The following is a 26,809-nucleotide window of genomic DNA, read 5'->3' on the forward strand; positions in this document are numbered from 1 at the left end:
TTTTGGAAGTATGTGGAGAGGTCTTTTCTGGGCAATGGAAAACCCCAAACAATAAACATCCCCTAAATAATTCAAGGAAAACTTCTCGTAGGAGGTGAGTTTTAAACTAGTGATGAAACACTGATACAATTTTAATAGGCAGAGATGAACAAACAGGATAATCTAAACTCAAACAAGCCTGATAAAATATGGGAACATATTGGTTTGTGTAACTGGAAAATTCAGGAGTAATGGCTTCAGGCCTGGATGGATCCAGGTGCCCAGAACATGTGTCAGGAATTGTGCTTCCTCAATATTTCATTTCTGATTTCTTCTGTGTTGAACTGTGTTAGCTCATTCTCAGGCAGACTCTTCCCAAGTGGTGGCAGAAATGATGACCAGCAGCTCTGGGCTTCTATCCTTCCAGCTTAGCAAACCTAGCACAAAGACGATGTCACCCTCTTACTGCAAATGTTCTGGGACTGACCCTCACTGAACTGGCCTTGGTCACAGACTCTGAAGCTGGGGCTGGAATTAGCCCCATACAAACTATACGGATTAAGGGTGGAGATGGGTGGATCCCCAAAGGAATTTCAGATGTGGGAAGAAATAGGAAAAAAAAAATGTGTTTATTCTACCTTTTCTGGGAGAAGTCCCTCTCAGAAACCATCTGTCAGTGGATTGCTGACCTGAGCCTTTCAAAACTCTCAGCCAAGGTTTAGAGGTCTTCTGAAATGGAGAGCTTGTTCTGGTTATCCATTACTTCATGATAAACTACACTAAAACTCTCTGTTTTTTTAAAAAAATGTATTTATTTATTTATTTTTGGCTGTGTTGGGTCTTCGTTGCTGCGCGCGGGCTTTCTCTAGTTGTGGTGAGAGGGGGCTACTCTTCGTTGAGGTGCACCGGCTTCTCATTGCGGTGGCTTCTCTTGTTGCGGAGCACGGGCTCTAGGCGTGTGGGCTTCAGTGGTTGTGGCTTGCAGGCTCAGTAGTTGTGGCACACAGGCTTAGTTGCTCCGCAGCATGTGGGATCTTCCCGGACCAGGGCTCAAACCCATGTCCCCTGCACTGGCAGGCTGATTCTTAACCACTGCGCCACCAGGGTAGCCTTGTCTTTATTGAATTTGTTACAGCATTGCTTCTGTTTTATGTTTCGGTTTTTTGGCCAAGGCATGTGGGATCTTAGCTCCCCGACCAGGGATCGAACCCGCACTCCCTGCATTAGAAGATGAAGTCTTAACCACTGGACCGCCAGAGAAGTCCCAGCTGCTGCTTTCTGCCTTCAGTGATGAAAAAGGCTGGGGAAGCTGATCCACAACCCCCAGGGGACTATACCCAGGATGGATCCAAATGTTGTGGGGACCCTCAGCTCATCCAACCTTTTTGTTTGTTTTTGGCCGGGCTGCACGGCTCGCGGGATCTTAGTTCCCCGACCAGGGATCGAACCTGGGCCCCCGGCAGTGAAAGCACAGAGTCCTAACCACTGGACCACCAGGGAATTCCCAAGCTTATCCAACTTTGAAGGCCTTCTTTAAGAAAAAGAATACAAAATTGGGTAGTGAGACGTGGAAGGGACTTGTGCAGGTGAGAGATTGTGAAGTTTCACCTTTATCAGCTTTGCAGTGAAATCACCTCTGCACAGGTAGAGAGAGGACGGCATCCCCAGCCAGCACCAGCAGCTGCTGAGCCAAAGTGAGACCAGGGGAATTTTCCTGATCCAGCAACCAGTTAAGCTTCCGCTGTATTCCTCCTTTGAAGAATGAGGGGGGAAAAAAAAAGAATGAGGGGGTGGGGGTCCCAGGATCAAATTATGCCCCTATGTCCCTCCTCTCCTGATGGAGAAGCCAGAGTTGGGGGAAGAGGGAAGGAGCATGACTGCTCCTTCCCTCCTCCCCCACTACACCACCCCCCTCCCCACCAGGGCCCAGACCGTGGTGAGGAACAGACTTTCAGAGCAGATTAGGAAATGGGAGTTTTCAACTGGACTGGACTTTTGAAGGTACTGGTTGGAGAAATGTAAAATGGGTTCACGTTCATATCTCACCAAGTCAAAATTCTTTAAGAATCTGATTACACAGACATTGGCTTTGAGTTTAAGTCATGTTCTTGCAGAAAAGAATCAAGGGGTCACAAAGCAGGACTGCCTGTGAGAGAAACATCTCCAGAGCATCGCTGAGAGGCACCCCGAGGCCCAGAGCCTGAACTCCTGGGTGTGCTTCCTGATCCCAAGATTTGCTGGGACTGCCGTGATTGACAAGGCTTTTCACCACTGGGAGCCTCAGTTTCCATGTGTGTAAAATGGGTTGTGTGATGATTAGGGGTCGTATATGGGGACGTGCTTTTTAGGTGATGGGATTGATGTTCCCTGTGACAGAATGGGTAAGTGCCAGGGTGGCATGCCCTTCTCTGGGTCCAGGGCCAGAGACCCAGACTCAGGGGTGGGTGGTAAAGTTCAATGTCCCTGGTGGAGGTGACAAAATGGCTTTAGTTTGGATGGGCGAGTCTCTAGACTGTGACAAACAAGCTCCTCTCTGTGGGAACCTGGGTTTCCCAGACATCGCAGTTGTCCTTCTCCCCAATTTCTCTGCTCCCTTCCCCCTCTGGGAGCAGGGCAAGCCGCCTGTCCCACCCTAATCTCAATGCGCTGATCTTAGAGACCTCACTTCACTCTCCTTTGCATCGTCTCCTCTGGGGCAGGACCTGAAAGATTCCTCCACCTTCTAAATGCTGAGTCAGCACTGAGAGTCCCGACAAGGCTACCAGGCTGTGTGCCTTTTCTCTCACAAGGTCCTAACCTCTGCCTGGGTTAGGTTCCCCGTAAATGGAATTTCAGGAACAGTCATACCGCAGGGAAGGGCCTGGGCTGACTCTCGGTGGAGTTGAGGCTTAGAGAGAGACATCATCTCTTGTCATTCATCCTTCACTCCCTCCTCCCTCCAAATTCAGTGTTTTTCTCCTTTTCTTTCCTCTTAAACCAGTCCAACCCCCACTGCTTTCCACAATCCTTCTGAGACACTTTTGACTGCAAAGAACAGACTACCCAATTCAATCTGGCTTAAGCAAAGAAAACAACTTGCTATCCCATCGTACTCGACTAGCAGGAACTGGTTAAGCCTAGTGAAGGGTAGAGGCTCAAACAAACGGCACAAAGGCGCCAGGTGAGCCCTGGCTCAGGATGTGGCGTCCCGTCTAGGCTTTGGGATGGAAGCAGCAGCAGAGCTGCGGGAGGTCCCTGCTTCGGCCAGCGCTGCTCCTGGCGACAGAGCCATCCCAAAGGCAAGGCCACTCGAGTGTGGGCTCCTGGCACAGGCCAGCTGGCAGAGGTAGTGTAAACACATCTGAGGGTGAGGGGTGCCTAGTGGCCAAGCCGGGTGCTCTCTGGGCTGGGAATTGCCCGGGTCCCTGGAACAAGAGGGGTGACCAGGTGGAGGGGACTTGGGTCTGAGGGCAGCTGGGCTCTAGGAGACTGACTGGGCCCAGGAGAAAAGGTTCCATGGAAATGGAGGAGAAAGGCAAGGAGAAACTGCCCGGCCGAGAGAGGAGACTGGGGCTTAACTGTTTCCCTCCTCTTCTCCCACCAGCTCTCTGAGCTCTGGGGCGGGTGGTCCTGCGTTCTCCTGGCTGGGGAGGAGGACAGGCCTCTCCTTTACCAGCTCCTCCCCCCGCCACCCCGTCACTCGCCTTTGAGACTGAGTCCCAGGAACAAGGCTGAGTTGAGGGTGGGAAGGGACCAGCTCAGCCCCGCCCGCCCCACCTCTGCCCCAAACTGGGTTTGGGCCCCAGGTCATACTCCTCTCCCTCTGGGGGTGCCTTGCCCCAGCCTGTCCACACTAATCCTCCTGCACCTAATCCCAGGCCAGTTCTTTCCCAAAGCTCCCCTGAATCACAGGCCAGTAACTACCCTAGGCCCCTCACAGGCAGGGAGGGAAGGAGAGGTAAGGGGTGGGGAGGGAGGGAGGGAAGAGGCAGGGGAGTAAGAGCTACATCCACAGGTCAACTCCAATACCAGCAGTGCAGAGCCTGCCCTCGATTCCTGGGGCCTAAGTACAGAGAAAATCTGCAGAGAGATGTTTAAGAATGTACATAGTTTAAAAAATATTGTGTGTGTGCATCAGGGTTTAAAAAAATCTTTAATTCATCATCTCTGAACTCGGTTAAAAATGTTTTTTAAATTTTACTGTATTACTCACTATAGCAGCACCACCTTAAGTAACCAGAACCTACAAGTGCTGGATTTTAGGTTTCTTGTCTGTTCTTTCTCTACCTTTAGGAAGGAGGGGAAGACCACTGAACTTGTGGATTTTACGAGTCAGGCAAAGCAATCTCCAGCAGTGCCTGTAATCCTAACATCAGCTACTCCAGAGTCCTGAGGTCTAACGTCTACAGGCTCTGGACAGGTACATAAGAGATGTTCAGAAAACCTTGGTGTCTTGGAGTCCACGTGGAGTGGTGGGCACGGTGAGAACAGAAAAGCGAAACCCTGGAGAGACGGGACGAGGGGATGGCTGCTCTTGAGCTCCAGCAGGAAGTCAGCAATTGCCCCTGTGTGGGGCTTTTGATTTCAGAGAAGAGGGAAATTTGGCAGCCATTTTTACAATGTGTTATCTCTTGATTTCTAAATGTTAGCTCAAAACAAAAACAAAATCACTTCATTGATCAAACAAAACAAGTCTCAGGGCTAGTTTCTAGGCTGGTTTTTATAACATCTTAGCAGTTCTGAGATTTTAGAGATCCTAGGATCCTTTAGTTCTATGATTCAGAAACTTTAATGTCCATATAAATACTCTGAAGGAACTTTGTTAGGATGTAGATTCTGTTTCAATACGCCTGGGCCTGAGATTCTGCATTGCTAACAAGCTCCCAGGTGACGTTGCTGCTGCTGGCCTACCTACCACACTGTGTGGTGAGGGTTTAGTTCATCCTTCTGCCCAGGAAGTCCCTCTGACTGTTCTCTCCCTGCTCAAAGAGGTCTCCAGTTCTGCTTGCACATCTCCAGGGACTGGAGGCTCACTACCTAGTGACAGAATGGGTGGCTACAGCTGCTGCTAACTTCTGCCAGGTTCTGCAGCAATGGTGAAGGCCTCCCAGAGTCCAATATGCCAAGGCTCAAGCTCTGGGACATCAGAGTTCCACAAAAGAAGCTTTACCTGGGGACTTACTGGGATGGGAGGAGTTGATACTTGTCACAAACAACTAAGCTGGGAGGATTTTCTGTTCAACTGCCTGCTCAGTGGCGTGCAGTTAAGCAGAGAATACTGCTATTCCTGGGTGTTCTGGTTAGGAGAGGTTTCGTGGGGTTTGTTTACCTTCCTTTTCCCAAAGCTTTGAAACAAGCTTTTCTCTGCACTTGGGCAAAGTATGTGGTTACGCCACAGGAGAAGGAGCCAGTTTCTGACTGGCGGGGGATGGAGAAGGGAAGGATGCTTGAGGCTAAACAGAAGCCCTCAAATCCTCAGGCCACACGACACCCCTGCTCTGGTGGAACAGGCGGTCTCCACCTCCTCTGGGGTTGGGACATCCAATCCCAGATCCTCCTTCCTGGGGCCTTTCTGATGGGCTCAGGGTCACTGGGGCAGGAGGCCACGTGCCCGGTGCCCTGTACCCCAAGGCCAACCGTTCTGAAGGCCAGCTGTCAGGGCCGGAGGGTATGGAAACCACCTAGGTAGGCCACTCTTCATTTTACCACGGAGGGGAAACCAAGCCCAGAGAGTGCATGAGACTTTCCCAGGGTCACACAGCTGGTTTGCAACCAGCTCTTGCAAAGGCTCAGAATCCTTTGAGGTGGAGCTGGATGGAAGCCACTGGTATTAGCCAGACTTTTGGTCACCTACAGCAGCAACTTTCAGGAAAAAGACCTTCCGGAATAATCCTGAGGGAAAGAGGAGTGTTTCAGAGGGAACTCATGGAAAGGGGTCATGGGGGTTCACCTCAGTAGGGGAGAGTCATTCCCGAGTCTGGATTCCTGGCCCACTCCAGACCTACCGAACCAGGATCCCTGTGGCTGGGAAATCCCTGGGTTCAGGAACCAGCCTGGGCTCACCAAGTCAGAGAAGGACGGGGACACCTGGCTTGAGTGGGACGTTCCGCAGGCAGGCAGGGCTAGGTCCTCAGGCTGGGGAAGAGGTGCCCGTCCTCCAGGAAGCATGTATGTAGCCCCCGGGGTCTGTGGGGCGTGGGAGCCAAGGGGGCAGTACCTTGTCCCAGGCCCAGCCTCACTTTCCGGAAAACTGGCCCGGCCTCGCCTTCTCCAGCTTCCGGCGCCGCTCCGGCGGGATATCCTGCAAGCTGATGCCGTGGTTGCTGGCCCTGTGGCGAAGGGAGGGGCGGCCTCATGGAGGGCGAGGCCCAGGTCACCCCACTTGGGCGGGGTCCGGTGCAGGGCAGGAGCGGAGGGAGGGCATGGAGGGACCGACTCGGTCATGGCGCCGCGCGAAGGCCGGATCCTCACCCCGGTTGCAGGTCAGGCGGTTTGGGGATGGGCTTGTCGAAGCCGCGTCTGCCCACCAGCCAGTATGTTTCCTCGGCGCCCTTGCCCTGGGGAGACACGGGGAGGGGAGGACTCAGGCGGGCTGAGGTGAGGGCCGGTGGATCTCGAGGTCTTAGTGGAACCGGGCGTGGCGAGTTGCGTCTTCCAGCCCGGCCTCACCTTCAGCTCCGTGCGACCCCGCAGCTCGGTCTGGAAGCCCTCGTCTAGGGCGGAGAGAATCTGCACGGTGCTCCTGTTCACGTGGATGCGGTAAGCTGGGACGGCAGGGGACACCGTGAGCTCAGGACACCCCTCCCACGCCCCCTCCCCGCCCCTCCCGCCCCGTCACACTCACGCAGCCCGGTGGACTCCATGCGCGAGGCGGTGTTGACCGTGTCCCCAAACAGGCAGTACCGCGGCATGGTGAGGCCCACCACGCCCGCCACGCACGGGCCTGTGGAGACGCGCGGCGTCGGCGGGCTGGCTGGCCCGCGCTGAAGCTGGCCTGCTGGCGGCTGGGTGGCACCTAGGGCTCGGGGGACCTTTAGCACCCCCATAATCTCCACTGGCTTCCCAAAGAAACCCTCTCAAGCGTACCCTCCCAATTACAACGCGGTGCCTGCTGTGAAAAGGTGGCTTCAAGACAAGTCCCCGCCCCCACCCACTCCACGAGTTTGCCTCCTATCTAGGAAATCTGGAGCCCACCCTAACGAGGGAGATGGGCTGGAGAGCCCGGGAAGGCGCGGAGTTACCCGAGTGCAGGCCGATGCGGATGCGCACGGGCACCTCGGGCATGTGCCGCATGTGGAAGGTGCCCACGGCACTGAGGATGTCCAGAGCCATGTTGGCGATCTCTGCTGCGTGCCGCTGCCCGTTCCGTTGGGGCAGCCCTGAGGCCACCATATAAGCGTCCCCGATTGTCTCCACCTGAGGAGAGAATTCAGTACTGAGCACCCCGCCAATGCCAATGTCCCTGGTCGGGAGGCCTAAACTGGGGTGACTGCAGAGATCCTGGGTAGCCTTCCAGCTGGGGGACTGAGCTGGGGACTGGCAGAGGAGAAAAGGGACAGGAGGGCTGGGAAAGAGGATCGTGCTGGTGACCTCGGGCAGGGGAGCGGGGGCCGGAGAAGCTGAAGGAGGGCTTGCCCCCTATACACCCCACCTTGTAGACATCATGGGAGCCGATGATGGCATCAAAGAGCGTGTAGAGGTCATTGAGCAGGTCCACCACTTCGATGGGCTCACTCATGGCTGAGATGGTGGTGAAACCCACAATGTCACTGAAGTACAGTGTCACCTCCTCGAAATACTCGGGCTCCACAGGTGTCCCCATCTTCAGCGCCTCAGCCACAGACCTGGGGATGGCAGGTGGTGAGCTCACCTGGAGGCCCCACCAGTCTGGCTGGATTCCAGCTGTCCTCCCCACCCACCTCTCCCCATAGGCACCCACGGAGGCAGCATCTGTGTGAGCAGCCGGTCTGTCTTCTGCTTTTCCAGCTCCAGCTCCTCCGTGCGCTCCCGGATCAGGTCCTCCAGGTTACTGGAGTACTGTTCCAGCATCCGCAGCATCGAGTCGATGATGTTCATCTTCCGGCCCTTGTTGATGCTCTTGAACTAGTAGGAGGAGGAAGCTGGCGGGGCTGCTGAGGACCTGGCCTGCCGTGCCCCTCTCATGGGGCTGTATTATGCCTGATCCTCTGCCCCCAGCCCCCTTCATCTATACCCATCAAGCCCGTGCTGCCCCGTGCTGGGCACTGTGTTTTCACACGTTATTAAGAGGTCACCTGTTCTGTTAGCAACTGACAAGGCGCTGGAACCAGCCCAGTCTTTGGACTCCCAGGCCAAGGGTCTTTCTCCCTCACTAGGCCAAACACATACTCAGTAAATGTTATTTGAATTGAATTAAATATTTCTCCCACCCAGAGCTCCATCTCCCACTCCAAAGGCCTCCACAGCCCCCATTCTAATTCTGTCCCCACCAAACCCTTAATCCTCAGACCACCCCCTAGGAAGTAGCCTGGAAGGTCAGAGATCCTGCCAGCTTGCCTTCCTGCAGCCCCCCTCCCCTACCCCAAGTTGCTGGCAAACGGCCAGCCCAGTCCTTGCCCAGCCCAGCCCCTGACCAGGTCGAAGGTGCGGTCGATGGAGGGCCGAAGTTCCGGCTGCTCTGCCCAGCACTGTTTCATCAGCTGGATGCACTCCGTGGGCGCCTGGTCCATGGACACCGAGGGCCGACACAGCGGAGGGGGGCTCTGTACCCTCTTCACCACTTCTGGAGGCATGAAGGGAACAAGAGAGGGGCTGTGCCAGAACAGAAGCCACCTCTGACTCTGGCCTGATTGTTGAAGCTCAAGAGGAGGGGTCTGGAAGGGGAAGGTTCAGTAGGTGGGGAAGTGTAGTGTGGGAGGTGTTGCTGGGAGCAACAGGACCCTGAACCCTGGGGGCCAGGGGGCAGTAAGAGGGGCCAGGCAAAAAGACTGACATTTATTGCACATAAGACAAGTGAGGGTTAGAGTGATCACGTAGCATGCTGCATCCTACACATGGTATAGATCTGAACCAGATCCATCTGCTCTGTTTCCCCCTTCCCCCTATCGTGCTGCCTCCCTGGGGCCCCTAAGAACTAGAGAGGAGCTTGCTACCACCGTTGGGGCAGCAGGCTGGGTCCAGGGTCAGGACAGAGGAAACCACTGACGTCTGGGTGCTGAAAGGCCGCCCCCTCCCATCCTGATGCTTGGCTCTCCACTGCCCTGACCCTTCAGAACCCAGCTCTAGGGAGTCCCACATAAGTAAGTCTCAGCACCGAGCGAGGCTGGGTCTCTGCCTAACAGCAGGGTGTCTTTCTAGTCCAAAGGCCAGGCGAGGGCGGCCGTACCCTCGGGAGTCAGCTCCAGCATGGCGTAAGGGGCGCTGCGGCACACGACCTCTTGCATGATGATGCCCAGACTGAAGACGTCGCCGGCCAGCGTTCCCCGGCGCTCCAGGGCCGGGTCCCGAAGCAGCTCCGGGGCTGTCCATAGCTGGTCTGGGGTCGGGGAAGGGGGCGTGGGCACGCGGAGGGCCATAGAGGCGCTAGGGACAGACACCCCCACCCTCACCAGAAAGCCCAGGCTCGCACCCGCTCAACTCCCCAGCTTCAGTCTGGCCCTGCTGCCCGCGGTGATCCCCAGGAGAAAACACCAGAAACCCAGAGCAGGTCTCAGAAAGCCGGGCCCTCACAAATAGGACCCGCCCTTTAGACAAAGCGGTGCCGAGAGCAGACTAGGTCCCTTGGGCACAAGCCCCGCCCTTAGGCAAAGCCCCACTAGAAGCAGACCCCCTCCCTGCGAGGGCAGGAGCTCCGCCCCTCAGGCACAAGTCCCGCCCCCTAATGTCTCCCCGCCTCCCCAGTCACGGAGCCAGACCCGCCTCATCTCAGAGGTCACAAGACCTCCTCCGCGGCAGGAGCCTCGTCCGGTGGGTGTGGGATGGAGAGAGTGCGAGGGAAGGAGGAAAGGAGAGGCCCTTGAAACAAAGGGGATGCGGGGGCTGCTCGGCCGCCCGGGAGGCAGCCGGGGAATCCTACCCTCCGCGCTGGGAGGCTCCGGTAACACCCTCTGCGCTTCCAGCAGTCGCCCATGACCGTGGTCGGTGACTTTAAGCACGAACCTCCCGTCCACCACGCAGTTCCGTGACTTCAGCCGCCCGTGGGCCACGCCTCGATGGTGCAGATACCTTATTCCCTGGAAGAAGTGGCGTCAGGGGCAGCCTCAGCCCACGCGGTTCCCCCGCCGGCTCCTCCCCGCCGCAGCCCACGCGGTCCCACCCCGACACGCACACCTTGATGAGGTCCAGTAGGAGGGAGGACTTGAACATCCAGTCCAGCTTTATGTCTCTCTGAGCGAGGAGGTCTTGGAGGGAGCCACGCGCGCAGTGCTCTGAGACCACAGCCAGCATCCCTTCCCCGGGGGCCGCGGCGCCGCCCGCTCCCCCCGCCAGGAAGAGCCCCAGGTAGAGGGCCACGTTCTCATGCCGGAGCTCCCGGATCTGGGGGAGGGGGCGGGAATTAACAGGCATTTGCTGTTCTGGGAGCGAGGTGGGGAGGAGGCTGTTCTTCAGGTGTTTCTGATTAGAGGATGGGGTAAAAATGGTGAGTGGAAAGGTCTGTAGGGCATGTAGGGGCTTCCTTCTACAGATACCTTCTCTCTCTGGGAAAGACAACACAGTCAAAGGCCACCGTGCAGACACTGAACGTGGTGGAACAAAGTTATGAATGAAAAGAAATTTTGCGCTGGTAAATCAGGACCCAGGCAGTTTCTGATTTATTAACCATAAGACTTTGAACTTCCTGGGTCTTAAGGGAAAACACCTCATGAAGGAAAAGCTCCTGGTACTCACCGCCCCCCACCCCCAACTTCTGATATAACCGTCCCTTCCGGGGAGAATCAGGCAGACACTGCAGTGCTTTCAAAAGTCACCAGAAGTGGCTTATGCTGGTGACTCAGCCCAGGGCTGCTTTGCTTATTACATCATTGTGCCAGATAGAGGCACCCCCCGCCCCGCCCCCTGCCACATTAAGGAAGAAGGACTAACTAGTTGAGCTGTGTCCCAGAGGAGCCAGCAACAAGGCCACACCCACTCGGTGGGACGGAGGCCCTCGCAGTCTGGCTGGGAAAATGAGGGCTAGTGGGTGACTGGTGCCCTTTCTAGTTTTTCTTTGGTCCAACAGGGGGCTTCTTTTCATCTTAAATGCCTGTTGTTAAATGGTGATTTAGTCCGTTGACTACTGGTAGTCCACTTAATGACTTAAGTCATTCTGCAGCTGTGCCAAGAGCTTCTGTGGAGGCATCCGGGAAGGAGGCCAGGCCAAGGCTGTATGGTGTTAGGGGTAAGGGGGACACTAAGGTTGGAATGACCAGAATAAGCCAGTTTATATAGCCTCCTTGCCAACTTTCCACGTCACTCAGTTTGCACCAACTAGGCCATTCTGTGCAAGCAGCCTGACGGAACTGGAAACCCATTTATTTTCTAGCATTCACTCAACATTCACTGGGTGTCTGTAATGTTCCAGACACTGTGCTGGGTGCTGGAAATATTAATGCAATGGAGGGGGAAGGGGGAAAGCCCTCACTCAGCTTACAGTTCAGGGAGGGAGGCAGATAAGAAATAAGCAAGCACACACAGGTGAACAGACAATTACAAATTATGATCAACACCTCAAAGGAAAGCACTAGTGTTATAAGAGAGCATGATAAGAAACCTGCTTTAGAGAGGAGGGGACACTTCACTGAGAGCCCTTCATCCCTGCCACAATGGGGCCTACTTGGACTCAGCTGCAAAGAGAAGGCAAGGAGGGAGGAAACGATGGCCACCTCAGACCCCATCCCAGGCCCACTCTCACCTTGGAGAAGGCCATCTTGGTCGCTGGGCGGATAGCTATGTGCTGTTCCCCCGGGAATTTCTTCAGCCAAACCCAGTCTCCCTGGAGCAGAGACAGGAGCAGGGAACTCGGTTTCTCAAAACCCCATGATGTGAGGAGCCCTAGAGAGCCCCCATGTTTCCCTTGGCTCCCTGCCCCAGAACCCATCTTACATGTGGCAAAGAGCTTCAGGAGCAAGGGTATAATGTCTGCCAGCCCACTTCACAGCCAGCTGCGTGAGAGCCCGCCCGTGGGAGAGAGACGCAGAGGCTGTCCTCACCACGCCAGATGTGCTCACCAACAGCCCTATTAAGTGAGCCATCACCACCACAAGTGTCGTTGAAATCACAGCCCTCCTCACCACCCGCTGCCATAAGAGAGCACTGTGGTGGGCGTCAGGAGTCTGGGTAGATCACGCGTTATTACAGACTAACTGTGAAGAATAGACAGCTCCCCTACAGGCTCTGGGCCTCACTGTCCTCAGCTGTCGGCAGGGCCAGTTCATGGGCGTGCGACCCATGCAGTCACCCAGGGCCCTGTGCTCAGAAGGGCCTGAGCTTGGTTCAGTGATCTGCCGCTGTCACCCTGAATGAACAAAGGGCACTTCATTTTTATTTTGCCCTAGACCTTGCAAATTACATAGTTGGCCTTGTCTGTTGATAAAGGATTTGGACTAGGAGGGAATTCTGGGGGTTTGGTACTGACCCCTAAAGAAGATTTGGAAATAAATGTGGAGACATTTTTAATTGTCACAAAAACTGGGGGCTGTGATCAGTGGACAGAGTCAGAGACAAGTGGCACTAAACATTCTTCAAGGCATAGGGTCCTGCCCCAAACGACAATAGTGTTCTACTGGGAAATGGCTGCAATGGCCTCTAGGTGACATACTAGGAGTCTCTGCATTCTCTCCACGACATGACACCCAAGAGCTCTAAATCACCACTCCCTCTTCATGAGTGGAGCTCTCTCTCAGTGCTCTCTGAATCTGTTCTCATTATCTCCCATCCATCCCACCACATTCAGATCTGCTGACCCCGTGGTTAATGTCCTAATGCCCTTTTGTGACTTTCTTTTTCCCTCTAAGTCTTGCTGCTCCAGAGTGTGATCTGATTGGGTTAGAAGTGCTGGGCGGGGCCAAGACATGGGTCTGGCTTGAGTCAGAGATTATTAGCTCAGTCTAGAAGCCCCTTCCTGAACAATCCAATCCTGGAAAAGTCCTCTTTGTGACCATGAGATCACTTCCCAGATGAGCCTCTGTCTCAGTCTTTCCAGGGAGGCCTGTGCCCTTCAGTAACCCAAAGGCTTTGAGCACTGAGGGGGAGAACCAGGGGCTCCCAACAGGGTGGAGGATGACCTCAGTGGCCTCTTCAGGCTACATACTGGTCCCATCAAACTCCCCACCGTCAGGCCTCTAGTCTTTAGGCCACTGTGATTGGCCTTTGAAGAGCCCTCACCCGGATAATGGCTAATGGAAAATCCCCCAGCAGGAAGGATTCCCAGATGCTCCCCTTTGAGGAGGAATCCATGAACTCTCCCTAGTTCCCATTCTGGGCTCCTATCCCCATTTCCTGGACTCTGCAAGATACGACGTGACTCCAGGAACGGAGCTCAGCCTGCCTGGGGGTCAGGCTCACCTCATAGAGGCCAACGTTGGTGTAATCCGGGATCTGGCTGTGGATGCTGCGAACGTCTGACAAGCTGCGGGTGGCCAGACTCCATCGACTCCCCTGGGCCACCTGGAGGGTAGAGGTCAATGCATGGGGTCAAAATATACTATGGGATCAGAGTCCTGGGTTGAGGTCAGGCTGAGTTCTGGGGATTAAAGAGGGGAAGGGAAGAAATCTTAGTTCGGGAAGGTGATAATGACATTACTTCCCAACTACACGACACTTCAGAGCTTACAAAACAAACATATTCATTTTCTGTTGGAGCTTCACCCTATCCAAGGAAAGCAGTCAGGACAGGGGCTGTTATCCTCATTGCACACATGAGGGCGTTGATCCCAGCACTCAGACCTGGGACGGAGCGAAGGCACAAACCAGGCCTTCCCAGGTGGGGGCTGGGGTGAGGGCTGGCCCAGGCAGGGGACCGAACATATAGGGGAGGACAGCTGGGTCCTGGCTCCCCTCCTCCCCGACCTTCCGAGAGCTGCCCCTTTGCGGGGGGAGGAAGGTGACGTCATCCAGAGTCAGGATGATCTTGTTGGGGCCGGAGACCATTTGGATGTGAAGTAGCCGGTGCCTGGTAGAGAAAGGAGGTCATCTTCGCAAAGGGGACCAAGGTCCATGAGAGGAAGCCAGTGGAGGAAAGTGCTGGCTCAGGGGAGGGCAGTCATCCCCAAACCAGACCCCCCCCGGGACTCTGCCAGCCCTCCAGGACTCCTTCCTTCTCCCCCTCTCCAAAAAACATCCTCCCTCCTTCTACTCTTGAGTGGGCCCAGCCTACTGCATAGTTGCATTTCTGGCAGGTGGAGAGCCAAGCTCCTCTCCTACTTACCCTACTCACCTAAAATAATGGGCCAGGAAGGCCCCTGTCAGCCCCATCAAAACCACCAGGAGGAAGCCGATAAAGACGACGCCGGGCTCCACTCCTGGAGGGGCAGTGAGAGGAGAGATGCTGAGGACTGTAGCAGAGGGGAGGCATCCTCTCTAGCAGAGGTCGCCAACCCCCGGGCGACGGACTGCTACTTGTCCGCGCAGCCTGTTAGGAACCCGGCCGCACAGCAGGAGGTGAGCGGCGTGAGTGAGCGAAGCTTCATCTGCTGCTCCCCATCGCTGGCATCACCGCCTGAACACCCCCCCGCCCCGCCCCAGTCCGTGGAAAAACTGTCGTCCACGAAACAGGTCCCTGGTGCCAAAAAGGTTGGGGACCGCTGCTCTCTCGGGAGGAATGCGGTCACGTCAAATCTTGGAGGCTCCAGAAAAGGGGGATGGGAGCCCATAACGGGATCTAGGGAAAGGTCATGGGTCCTGCAAAGGGCAGGGCGGGGGTGGTGGTCTGGGAATGCTAGAAAGGTTCCAAGAGGACTCCAGGGGCTCGGCAAGACAGGGGTCCTGCACAAGCCAGGGGTCTCTGAGGAGGACCTGGAAGGGCCTCCAACAGGAGTTACAGGATGAGAGCTCACTCTCTTTCACCACTTTGTGGAGGGTTCATGGTCACTGTCCCAGTGTGGGCTGGGATGTTCGCCCTCACCTCCGTTGCAGATGACGTCTGGGTCGAACCAACACGAGGGGTCGGGCCCAGGCCCCCGTCCCCCTCTAGGAAAATGCACCGGGGTTCCGGCGGAGCGGAAGAAGCCCCGGGTGGGGTTCAGCACGTATGTGGCGAACAGCCGGTCCCCGGCTGCATCCGTGTCCAGCAGCACAAAGGAGGGCTCCTCGGCTCCTCCCAGTGCCCCACAGAAGCCGGGGACCTGGGCATCCCGGACGTGGCGGGCCACGGCTGCTCCGGACACCCAGCCGCCACCTGCGGCCGCCCGCGCTTGCGCCACGCCCCCAGCCAACAAGAAGACCGAGTCATAGATGGTTCCGAAGAGAGGGGATACCTGGGGAGGAAGGGTAGGGGGTTCAGGTTTCGGGGTCACGGCCCGTAAACAGACAGGGACTTACTGTCTCTGCTTATCCTTTCACTGGGCCCTTCGAGTCCTTCAAGCCCTATGTGTTTTGACTGTTCGCACCTCCTAGTTAGTGGCTCCATATCCCTCCCCATTGACTCGCTCTTCCTCTCCTCATTGGCTCTCTCTTCCTCTCTCCCCAGTTGGCTATCCCACCCCTTTTTGCCACTGCCCTTTCCTCTTTTCAGTATTCTTACGCTCTTCTTATCATTTGTTACTTCTAACTCCAATACCTACATCTCCTCTCTTCCCTCTCCTTTGGGTTGCCCTGCATATATTTTTAAAATCATTACCTACCATTGATCGAAAGCCTTCTTTCTCATCTTTTGTTGGCTTCTATTTTCTATTTTTAGTTCTTTTCTTTTCCCCAAGGCAACCACCTGATCTCATGGAGCTTCTCTATTATTCCCACTTCCCATCTCTCACGGTGCCAGGCACTGTGTGGAGCACTAGGGATATATCAGGGTACAAGACAGTCCCTATCTCGAGGAATCTTTCCTCTAGTGGGGGGAGACAGACAGGGATGTTAAGGCAGTGTAATGAGTGAGGGGAGGGGTAACTGAGAGAGCTGAGGAGACAGGAAAGACGCCCAGCCCAGGCTCGGGGAGGAGGAAGAGGCTTCCAGAAGTGACCATCCCTCAGGGGACGAATCCGAAATATCTGGGGGAGTGTAGGGACAGGAGAGAGGGAACAGTACACCCAGCAGCACAGAAGCAAAAGAGAAGGTCACATCTGGGGAACCCAAAGTAGCTCAGTCTGGCTGAAGTTCAAGAAAGAAGGAAGAGAGAGGAAGACATGAGACCTGATAAACCAAGTGAAGAGACCTGTATCTATCCAGGGCAAGAGAAGCCACTGGGAGACTTTGGATGGGGGCGTGACACAGTCAGATGTGTCAGATTTCTGAAGTTCACTCTGATTGCTGGGTGGAGAAAGGCCTGGGGTAGGTAAGTTGAAGCAGAGACCACTTGGGAGATTTTTTTTTTTTTTTTTTTTTTTTTTGCGGTATGCGGGCCTCTCACTGTTGTGGCCTCCCCCGTTGCGGAGCACAGGCTCCGGATGCGCAGGCCCAGCGGCCATGGCTCACGGGCCCAGCCGCTCCGCGGCATATGGGATCCTCCCAGACCGGGGCACGAACCCGTATCCCCTGCATCGGCAGGCGGACTCTCAACCACTGCGCCACCAGGGAGGCCCCGGGAGATTTTATTTGGGGATTTGGACCAGAGTGCTGTGGCCTGAACCAGGGGTGTGACAGTGAGGATGGAGAAAGTAGATGGATTCAAATGACCTTTGGGAAGCGTAAGTGACAGAACTTGGTGTCTGGATGTTGGGGGCAGGGTTAGAGGAATCAAGGGTGACTCCCAGGGGTCTCACTTGGGCAGCTAGGTGAAAGGCTATGCTACTTACTGAGAACTGAAGAGGTTTGCCCCACCATTTCCCCCACCTCTATTGCTCCACCTGCCCTCCATCCCATCTCACCACTGTTCTCAGGGAATCCTGGATATTAGCTGATTGTTGGGAATAAGCTGTCAATCTAGATGGTTATAGAAGCCCTTGCTCCACCTAGGGACCTTTCTGCTTCTCACAAGATGTAAGGCTCTCAAAAAGTTAAGACCACTAGGTGAAGCCCCAGAGGAAACACCTCCGAACTGGGCTGGATCTGTATTCTCCCTCCTTCCTGCTCTCTTAAGAACACCGGTTGTTTAATACAGACTGTATGTCATGGCCATGTTGGAAGTGGGTTTACTTTAAAGTAGACTGCAAAAGATCCTGCAGTGCAGAGTTTGTTAGCGTTTGCTCCTTGGAGCTGATCTTGAGAGGTCTCATTGCCAACTCTCTGGAAGCAATTCCAATACACAAAGATGCTCCAAGCAAGGCCAGAGCCTCCACATCACCCAGGACATGCAGAGCTGCTGGTTATTCTCTCCCTACTGGCCTCCTACTCCCTCCTGTTGACCGCATCCTCCTCTCATTCCATCGACTCTATCCACTTCTCTTCCCATTGCCTGCAGCCTCCATCTCCCCTTTTTGGCTATTCTCTGCTCTCTTCCCTGGCTCTCTTCCCCTCTTCCCTCCTCCCTGGTCCCTCTACCTGCTGCAGATTGAGGTCAGGGGGCAGCTCCTGATGCTCTTGGGCCCAGCGCAGACTGTCCAGCACGCTGCCTCCCGGAGGACAGTGACGCGTGAGGGTGAGCACCGCATCGTGGGCCTTGCGAAGCTGTGAGCTGTTGGCGAGCACGGCCAAGGCGTCCGGGCCTGGAGACAAGGCGTAGTGCAGCGTGTCGAAGGGCAGGAAGACCAGAGAACCATCAGCCAAGCCCAGCTCCTCTGCAGCCTCCAGTAGGCAGCGCTGCTCCTCACCGCCCAGCAGGACCGAGTGCATCACCATGATCACTGCTGCGGACACAGAGGCTCCGCTCGGTGCTCTGTCCTTTGCTCGCTGGACGGCCGACCCCCCCGCATCCTGTAGGGGAGCCTACCTCTGACTCTGGGCCCATCTTGGACCCTCCTCAGGGCCTCTCGGGCTCCAGACAGGTCCGAGGGCTCCATAGAGGTCACCAGGGCAACGGGCAGACCCCGGGCCCTGAGCGCCGTGGAAAGTGCGCGTCCCGCCTCCACCCACAGGTCCTGGGGGGCGGTGACCAGGGCCACGTGCGCCCAGCGGAACGCGCGCAGGAGGGCGTAGAGCGCATCCGCTGCGGGCGTCACCGCGGGAGCCGTGGTGCCCGCCGCCCGTATTCCGGGGCAGCCCCAGGGCACCAGGGCGATCCCCGCCTCTTGAGCTAGTAGCTCCGCCGGCCGGCAGGCTGCGGGGTTCACCGGCCCCACGAGGCCCGAGACGCGGGTGAGCGCGGAGGACACCGCCCCCAGCGAGCCCGGCGTCCGGCACGGCTCGGGCAGCAGCGCGACCTCGAAGCGGGGGCCGTCCTCCAGGGCAGCTTCGTGGTTCAGGCGGGCGGTGGCCAGGCGGGCGGCCAGGTCCGGGCGGGCACGGGCGAAGATGGGGTCGCAGGCCCAGGGGCCCAGCACCCCAACTGTGAACACAGCGGAGAGGGCGGGGCGCGGCAGGAGCAGCAGCGGCAGCAGCAGCAGCGGCGGCAGCAGCAGCAGGGGGCGCAGCCGAGGCCGGGGCCGGGACGGCGTCCGGGGAAGGCCGGGCGGAGGCGGAGCCTCCCGCGTGGGTGCGCAGAGCCCGGGGTCCCGAAGCCCACCCGCGAGGAGGGCGCGGGCGGTCATTGCCGGCTTCTGGGAGCATAAACAGAGCAGCATGAGAGGACGCGACCCCCAGGGCTCTCTTAGGGCTCTCCGCAACCCCCAGGTTCTCAAAGCCCAATTAATCCACGGCTTGTCTCTGCTTCCACACCCCCCTCCGCGGGCTTGGACGACTATATGGGGTCAGGGGCATAGCCTGGAAACACCCCCTTTCCCCCGGCTTTGCTCTGCTTCCCGGTCCCCCTTGTCTGCTCCTCTCCCCCTTAGAGCTGTCGGGGGTCAGTGGGGACACTCCCATTCCCTTCCATGGTCTCCTTCCGGCAGAAGGGACCTGGAGTCCGTGTGGAGGGGGCTCTGCCACTCACCGGAAAGTCCGGGGCTTGGGCCCAGGGCCGGGTCTCGGGGTCACAGGGCCGATCCTTCTGACGCTCTCCCACGGGTGTCCTTTGCCAGGGCCCAGGGCGGGGGTGTGGGAAGAGCGGGCCAGAGCCCTTAATCTCCCCAAGCTGATTAGGGTCTCTTAAGCAGGCAGGGAGGGGCTGGTGGAGGATGGGGCTCCCTGGGGTGGGCTCTGTCCTAGCTTCCAGGCAGCCAGCCAGATTCTTTCCCCTCCCTGCGTCCCAAGCCCCCCACCATAACCCCCAGCATAAAAGCAGCCGCAGGTCCCCCTTTCAGGCTGCTGCCGCATTACCCAGCTCAGCCTGGGAAGCAGCAAGATGTGCCCATGGACACCTGTGGGTGATCAGTCCTGGGGTCCCATTTCCTCCAATCTTGTTTCCAGTTCTGCCAGCCAAGTCAGAACCAAGTCCCTTGGCTGGCAAAGTCTACACCCAGAGACCAAACCCAAACCCAGTCTGATACCTGCCTTCTCTCACCTGCCCACACTTGATTCTCTGACCTCCACTTCTCCATGCCTAGGTAAGCACCCCTTTGGCTTTGGGTAGGCAGAACCCTAGGAAGAAATGGAAAGAACTCTGACCTTGGGCAGGCCTGGGTTCAAATTCCTCCTTATTGGCCTTGTGACCTTGGGAAAGTTTCTTAATCTCTCTCAAGATTGTTGTGGAAATTATCTGTGACAATGAATATAATTGCCAGGAAGACAAAAATGGAGAAGACAATTTTAAAGAAGAATATAATGGGATACTTGCCTTACTATATATCAAAATTTATTACAAAACTATATTAAAACACTGTAGTATCGGTGCAGGGATAAACAAATAAACCAATTGGACAGAAGAGAGACTACTGAAACAAACCCAGCAAAAATGGAAATTTGATGTATGAAGGAGTAGACATTTCTTATCAGTGGGGTAAGAATGAGCTTTTCCACAAATGGAGCTGAGCTTTTCCACAAATGGAGCTGATTAGTTAGCCATACAGGAGGGGGAGGGAGGAGATAGAATTCGATCCCTATCTCACACTATACAAAATCAATTCCAGGTTAAAAACATACATAAAAACACAATTTTAAACTTTAAATGAATCATTTTCCAACTCTCATGACAAAGATTGGATCAGGAAATAATCATCAGTGGATGCTAAAGCTAGGAAGAAATTTTGATGAGGAGCAGGATATTTGCATGTCTTTTTTTTTTGAAATATGTATTTATTTGTTTGGCTGCGTGGGGTCTTCGTTGCGGCACAGGGATCTTCATCGCCTGCATTGCTGCCAGTGGCATCTAGTTCCCTAGCATTGTAAATAATGCTGCTATGAACATGGGTGTACAAATTCCCGTTCCAGTCCCTGCTTTCAATTCTTTTGGGTATGTATCTAGAAGTGGAATTGCTGGATCAGGTGATAATTTTTTTTTTTTTTTTTGGAATTGCCACACTGTTTTCCACAGAGTCTGCACCAATTTATGTTTGGGGAGGGGGACAGAATATTTTAAATCCGTGCTGGTCCTCATGCCAGGATCACACAGCCAGACTTCACCCTCCCTTCCAGACCCATACCAGAGCTTGTTTATGTTTCTCGTCTGTTGCCAGCTAAATTTGTATTCAATCTGTAAAGTACTGAAGCAAAATATCCTCTTACACAAAGGGGTGGGGCCAGCTCTTAAAGTAGCTGTTCTGCTGGAGTTACCAGAGGGCAGAATTACATTTAAATCCAACTCTATAAATAACCGCAGCTACAGGTGGAGTGCCCCTCTGGCAGGTCTTGGTTCTCCTTCGTTAGAGGGCAAGGTAAAATGTCTTTCTTCTGGGATTTTTAGTCCTTCCCCCGCCTCCCATAAAGTCATTAAATTTGGGGCTGACAGAAGGAATTAGAAGCCTCTGTTTGTGGAGTCACTGCAGCAGCAGACCAAAAAAAAAAAAAAAAAAATTCCTTAAATTTAAATGAGGCAAAAGGACTTTTGAAACTAATCTGGCCTGAATCTCAGAGTAGCCTGGGGGAGTCTAAGTCTTAAAAAATAATTCCAGTTGAGTTTGAAAAGAACACTGAATCTAAAAAAATAGAAGGTGAAAGCCAGGATTCCATTCAACTGCAGTTGTAACAGTTAAAGAATAGAGAGGAGGGAACGTACAAATATATCATTTTTCCCTATTCAATTAGAAAATAAATTTAAAATCCCCACTTTTGTTATTTCTGATAATACATGTTTCTTGTACAAGTGAAAGCATACAAAAATGTGTAAGTAAAAAATGAAAGTCTTGCAATGATAACCGATGTTAATAGCTTTTAAAAATGCATATATGAGAAGACAAATCATTCTATGTACTGCTTTACAATCTGCTTCACTCCTTAAAAATATTTTATATTTTTGATAAAAGATAATACACTTACCTGTTTTAAAAATAAAATAAGGAATTCCCTGGCGGTCCAGTGGTTGGGACGCCGTGCTTTCACTGGGGAGGGCCCGGGTTTGGTTCTTGGTCCAGGAAATAGGATCCCACGGGGCACAAGGCATGGCCAAAAAAATAATAATAGATAAAATTTAAAAATTAAAACATAAAATAAATAAAAAAGAGTACAATGAAAGTCTCCCTCTCACCCTTGTCTCCTGGAGTCTTACTGCCCCAATGAGGCAACCATTGTTAGATTCTTGTGTATCCTCTGGAGGCCCTTCTGCATACACAAGCAAATAAAAACATATTTTCGTATAGTTCCCTTATTTTCATAAAAGATATCACTGTTCTGTACCTTGATATTTTATTTTAATGATAGATCTTGGAGGACTTACCATTTTTTGTTTCATAGAGAGCTGATTATAGCTGCATAATATTCCATTGAATGAAGATACTGTAACTTGGCTGACCAGTTAATCTTGCTATTACTAGCACTGCTCCAAAAAATAACCCTGTCCAGACCTCATTCTGCTGTGTGTGCAAGCACACTGGTAGGGTGAATTGCAAAATCAAAGGGTCTACGCACTATGAATTGGATAGGTGTTGCCAAACTGTCCCCTACAGGGATTATAGCAATTTACTAGCAATAACTAGAGTGTATTTTTGCCCACAGCCTGAATACAGAGTACATTAAAAAAATTTTTCAATCTGCTATTTGAAAAAAAAGCATAAAAATATCTCAGTGTGGTTTGAATTGGCATTTCTTGTATGAGTGAGGCTGAATTTTCATGTTTGTAAGCCATTTGAATATCACTTTCTGTGAATTGATAGTTTATATCCTTTGCTCACTTTTCTATTGTGTTATTGGTCTTTTTCTCATAATTTTTTAGAGCTCTTTAAATGTTGGGTTAATTACACATTTGTGATACAATTTGCAAAAAGAAATATTTTTCCCAGTTTATATGTTTAGCGGTTGCTTATAACCTGGGTGTGTTTTTGCCAAGCACCTTTTTAAGTGTGTTTTTTTGTTAATGCTGTTTGGATACGAAGTCATTGTCTTAAAAGTCTTTGCCTTGCCAAGGTTATAAATGAATTCTCCAGTGTTTTCTTTAAGGACTTATAGTTTCACCTTTGATGACCCATTTGGAATTTATCCTGATGTTAGGCATCAGTAATGGATCCAACTTCCCTTCTGGCTGGCTCTCATTGCCTTATTATTATTCATTGAATAATTCAGCTTTCCCCCATATTAATCATAAAGAACATTCCTGAATGTATTTGCATCTATTTCTGGGCTTTCTCTTCTCTTCCATTGGTCACTCTGTCTAATAGGAACCAGCACCATACTGTTTTCATTACTGAAATATTATAATATTTTTAAATAACGAAGAGAGCTACTTCCACCCCCGTCTCATTGCTCTTCTTTTCCAGAATTTTCCTGGCTATTCTTATGCATTTATTTTTTATATAGTCTTTATAATCACTTCGTCTAAGTTTTTTCCCCAAAGAATTAGTACTTTCATTGTTACCGTGTTATATTTATAAATTAATTTATGGAACATTCATATTTTATGATGCTGAAACTCTCTATGCAAGAATATGACATATATGTTGATTTGTTCAAGTGTACTTTTGCGTCCTGGGGTGTTTTAAACTTCTCTTTAATGTAGGTATGATATGGTTTTTGCTAAGTTTATTAGAAGGTATTTTGTCTTTTAATTGCTTTTGTAGGGTCTTTTATATCTTCTAACTTGTTGCTGCTTGTTAATATCTATTTTTCTCTTTATAATATACCTTGGGCATTTTCTCATGTTCTTAGATATAGATTTACCTCATTTTCCCATGTTTTTCCATATAGACTTACCTCATTTCCTTAAATAGTGTTCTTCTGTTTGAATGTATATAAAGGTAAGGATCTTGTGATGGGGAGATTATTCTGGATTATCTGAGTGGGCCCTAAATCCCATCACAAATGTCCTTATAAGAGGGAGGCAGAGGGAAATTTGAGACAGAAGAAGGCAATGGTGGACTGAAGCAAGACACTAGCTGCTGACTTTGAAGATGCCGTGAGTTAAGGAACCCGAGGAGATAGTCACCACTATCTATACTCAAAATTTTTTCATGATCGCCAACAAAAATTCTGTACCCATTAAACACTAAGTTCCCCTCTCCCCTTCCTCTATCCCTTGGTAAACTCCATTCTACTTTCTGTCTCTGTATATTTGCCTATTCTAGTACCTCATATGGGTAGAATCGTACAATATCTGTCCTTCTGTATCTGGCTTATTTTGGCTAGCATAATGTTTTCAGGGCCCACCCATGTTATACCATATACTGAAATTTCATTCCTTCTTATGGCTGAATAATATCCCACTGTATGTTTATACCACATATCGTGTACCAGGTTTTTTTTTTTTTTTTTTTTTTTTTAAAGCGAATTCTCAGATCCTACCCCAGCTCCACTGACTTAGGAATTCTGGGGCGGGACATGGCACTATGTGTTTTAAATTTATTTATTTATTTATTTATTTAGGGCTGTGTTGGGTCTTCGTTTCTGTGCGAGGGCTTTCTCTAGTTGTGGCAAGCGGGGGCCACTCTTCATCGCGGTGCGCGGGCCTCTCACCATCGCGGCCTCTCTTGTTGTGGAGCACAGGCTCCAGACGTGCAGGCTCAGTAGTTGTGGCTCACGGGCCTACTTGCTCCGCGGCATGTGGGATCTTCCCAGACCAGGGCTCGAACCCGTGTCCCCTGCATTGGCAGGCAGACTCTCAACCACTGCGCCACCAGGGAAGCCCAGGTTTTTTTTTTTTTAATGAATGTGATATTCTGTAATACATAATTTTGAGGACATTAATTTGAATATTTTAAGTACTTTTGTATTTCCTCTGTTCTACTGGGGACCGTTATTTTCCAGATTGTCCTGCCTTTATCAGGATGCTGATGGTTCTTACTCATGCGGTGGTTCTCTGTTGGCTGTTCACAGTTAACGCTTGGGTGGAAGTGGGCAGGGATAGAGGCTCCCAGGGTATTTGCACAAATCATCTTGTGCTTCCCCCGTGGGACCCTCTCCCCTCCGCAGGACCACCTTAGCACAGCGGAGGGCTGTCGGCTGGATGCTGTGTGAGTGGAGAAGAGGCAAAGGGCACATTTCCCTGCAGGGACTGGACCAGCCACTGCGCGCCTCAGTGGCGGACCTCAAACCCCTCAAATCTTCAGTTTGGTTGATGGCATTCTCTCCAGTCTTTTGTTTGCTGGAACAGATTTTTTATTTTTTCTTGTAATGTTTCTCTCTTTGATCATTTCCATGGGATATGGAGCGAAAAGAGAGGTGGGGTGTGAGACAGTCCTTGAAATCAGAAGCCGATGAAGTTATCCTTGTCTGGATATTAAAATTCTATCGCATTATAGTTTTCTGCTACTTTTATCCTGTCTTCTTATTTTTCTCTTTTTTCAATAGTTATAAAATACGATTCCTAATGGTCTAGCACATTCTAAATTCACCGTATGATTTTGGGACATGTTTCGTTCAGGATTATAGTTCTGAACTACAAAGTATTATGGGAAAGTGCTGTGATCAGGATTATCAGTAGCAGCAATTTTATATTTTTTGAACTAGGAAAGATGTTCTAAATTCACTTAGATATATACAGACTTTTGGGAAACCTGGTGGCATATTATCCAGACGCTGAAAAACAATGTTATCCACTAGGGGGAGCTGTAGGCTATCGCTGAAGATTTTTTTTTTTTTAAAGAGAAATGTTTCTTTGTGTCTTTCATGTGTCACTTTATTTATTATTTTTATTTATTTATTTATTATTATTTTTTTGTGGTACACGGGTCTCTCACTGTTGCGGCCTCTCCCGCTGCGGAGCACAGGCTCCGGACGCGCAGGCTCAGTGGCCATGGCTCACGGGCCCAGCCGCTCCGCGGCACGCGGGATCCTCCCGGACCGGGGCACGAACCCGTGTCCCCTGCATCGGCAGGCGGACTCCCAACCACTGCGCCACCAGGGAAGCCCACTTTATTTATTTTTTAAAAGATTTATTTATTATTTTTGGCTGCGTCGGGTCTCAGTAGGCGGGATCTTCGTTGAGGCATGTGGGATCTTTCACTGTGGTGTGCGTGCTTCTCTCTAGTTATGGCGTGCAGGTTTTTTCCTCTTCTCCAGTTGAGAAGTTTCTCTTCTCTAGTGGAGCACAGGCTGCAGGGAGCGTGGGCTCTGTAGTCTGTGGCACTTGGGCTCTAGCTGAGGTGTGAGAGCTCAGGAGTTGTGGCACACAGCTCAGCTGCACCGAGGCATGTGGGATCTTAGTTCCTTACCAGGGATCGAACCCGCATCCCCTGCGTTGTAAGGTGGATTCTTTACCACTGGACCACCAGGGAAGTCCCTCATGTGTCACTTTAAAATATGATTCTCCTGATGGATGCTGTGAGGGCTCGGAGGCCAAACAGACTAAGCCAGAAAGCTTTAATGGCTTCTTGTAACTGAAAACTTGAGGGATAGGGCTTAACTTCAGGTATAGCTGGATTCAGGCGTAAACAACACCAGGCCTCAGGCTTTGCTCTCTGGCCTCTGTGATTGGCTTTAGTGTCCAAAAGGCCCTCCTCTCCTAGTGGCAAAGTGGCTGCAGCAATTCTGGCCTCCCATTCTCCCAGGCTTAATTCCAACAAACAATGACCTCACTTACCTAATGGCTTCAACAAAAGTCTGAGAACTGAGTCTCAGTCAGATTGGCCTGACTTTGGTTGAGTGTCCACTCCTGAGCCCATCTCACCTGGCAATGTGGTGGACTGACGAGGCTTGGGTCACCTGGGGCTGAGGGTGGAGTCAGCCTAACCCAGATGACATGGACGGAGGGTGAGGGCAGAGGGGTCTACAGACAAAATCAGGCTCTGCTACTAGCAGCTGGGTGAATGCTGGGCAGCCCTCAGAAAGCACGGTGAAGCCACAGGGAGATGGAATGAGGTAATGCGGAGGTGCGGCACGAGGGGTACAGAGCATACCTTGCAGGATCAGCTGCAGACAAGAGGAGAGAGACTCCTTGGACAGACGTTGTGATGAGCAGGCAATTGTCCTTCTGCATGACCCAATGGCCAGGCCATTAAACATCACTCACGAGTTGGTAAAAACTCAAACACAGGGTCAAACATCACACAGTTAAGCCTACTGAGCTGGATCGATTTTACTTCAGTCAGCGTGGTGGTCTTCCAAACAGGATGATATCTGTTCATCTTGAAACAGCCACTTGTCATCTTGGAAGCTCTTTGCTGGCCAATAGAGAGCTGCGCAAGGGGCTGCCCACATGGCCCAAGTGGCTATAGGATCCAGCAGCTCTTGGGGTACTTCCGTAGTT

At 52.4% G+C, this 26,809-nt stretch overlaps 1 protein-coding gene across 2 annotated transcripts; it reads right to left on the reverse strand.

Annotated features, from left to right (window-relative positions):
• Window positions 1–771: 771 nt before the first annotated feature.
• GUCY2D (guanylate cyclase 2D, retinal) lies at window positions 772–18,778 on the reverse strand. 2 transcript variants are annotated; one of them, XM_082603115.1, is made up of 19 exons: window positions 17,936–18,778; window positions 17,548–17,852; window positions 15,038–15,389; window positions 14,351–14,435; window positions 13,984–14,086; window positions 13,480–13,581; window positions 11,828–11,908; window positions 10,267–10,473; window positions 10,013–10,169; window positions 9,323–9,472; window positions 8,571–8,719; window positions 7,898–8,061; window positions 7,610–7,802; window positions 7,200–7,374; window positions 6,803–6,901; window positions 6,628–6,722; window positions 6,430–6,515; window positions 6,176–6,287; window positions 772–1,731 (listed from the first exon to the last, which is right to left on the reverse strand). In XM_082603115.1, exons 1-18 carry the CDS (start codon window positions 18,723–18,725, stop codon window positions 6,194–6,196), a joined length of 3,387 nt encoding a protein of 1,128 aa, XP_082459241.1. In that variant the 5' UTR covers window positions 18,726–18,778; the 3' UTR covers window positions 772–1,731; window positions 6,176–6,193. The 2 variants fall into 2 exon arrangements, with proteins under 2 accessions (XP_082459241.1, XP_082459242.1); XM_082603116.1 differs by lacking the exon at window positions 772–1,731 and adding an exon at window positions 4,093–5,850.
• Between the last annotated feature and the right edge of the window lie 8,031 nt (window positions 18,779–26,809).

Source organism: Mesoplodon mirus, assembly GCF_964341445.2.
Source record: "Mesoplodon mirus genome assembly, chromosome: 18".
Classification (NCBI taxonomy): Eukaryota; Metazoa; Chordata; class Mammalia; order Artiodactyla; family Ziphiidae; genus Mesoplodon; species Mesoplodon mirus.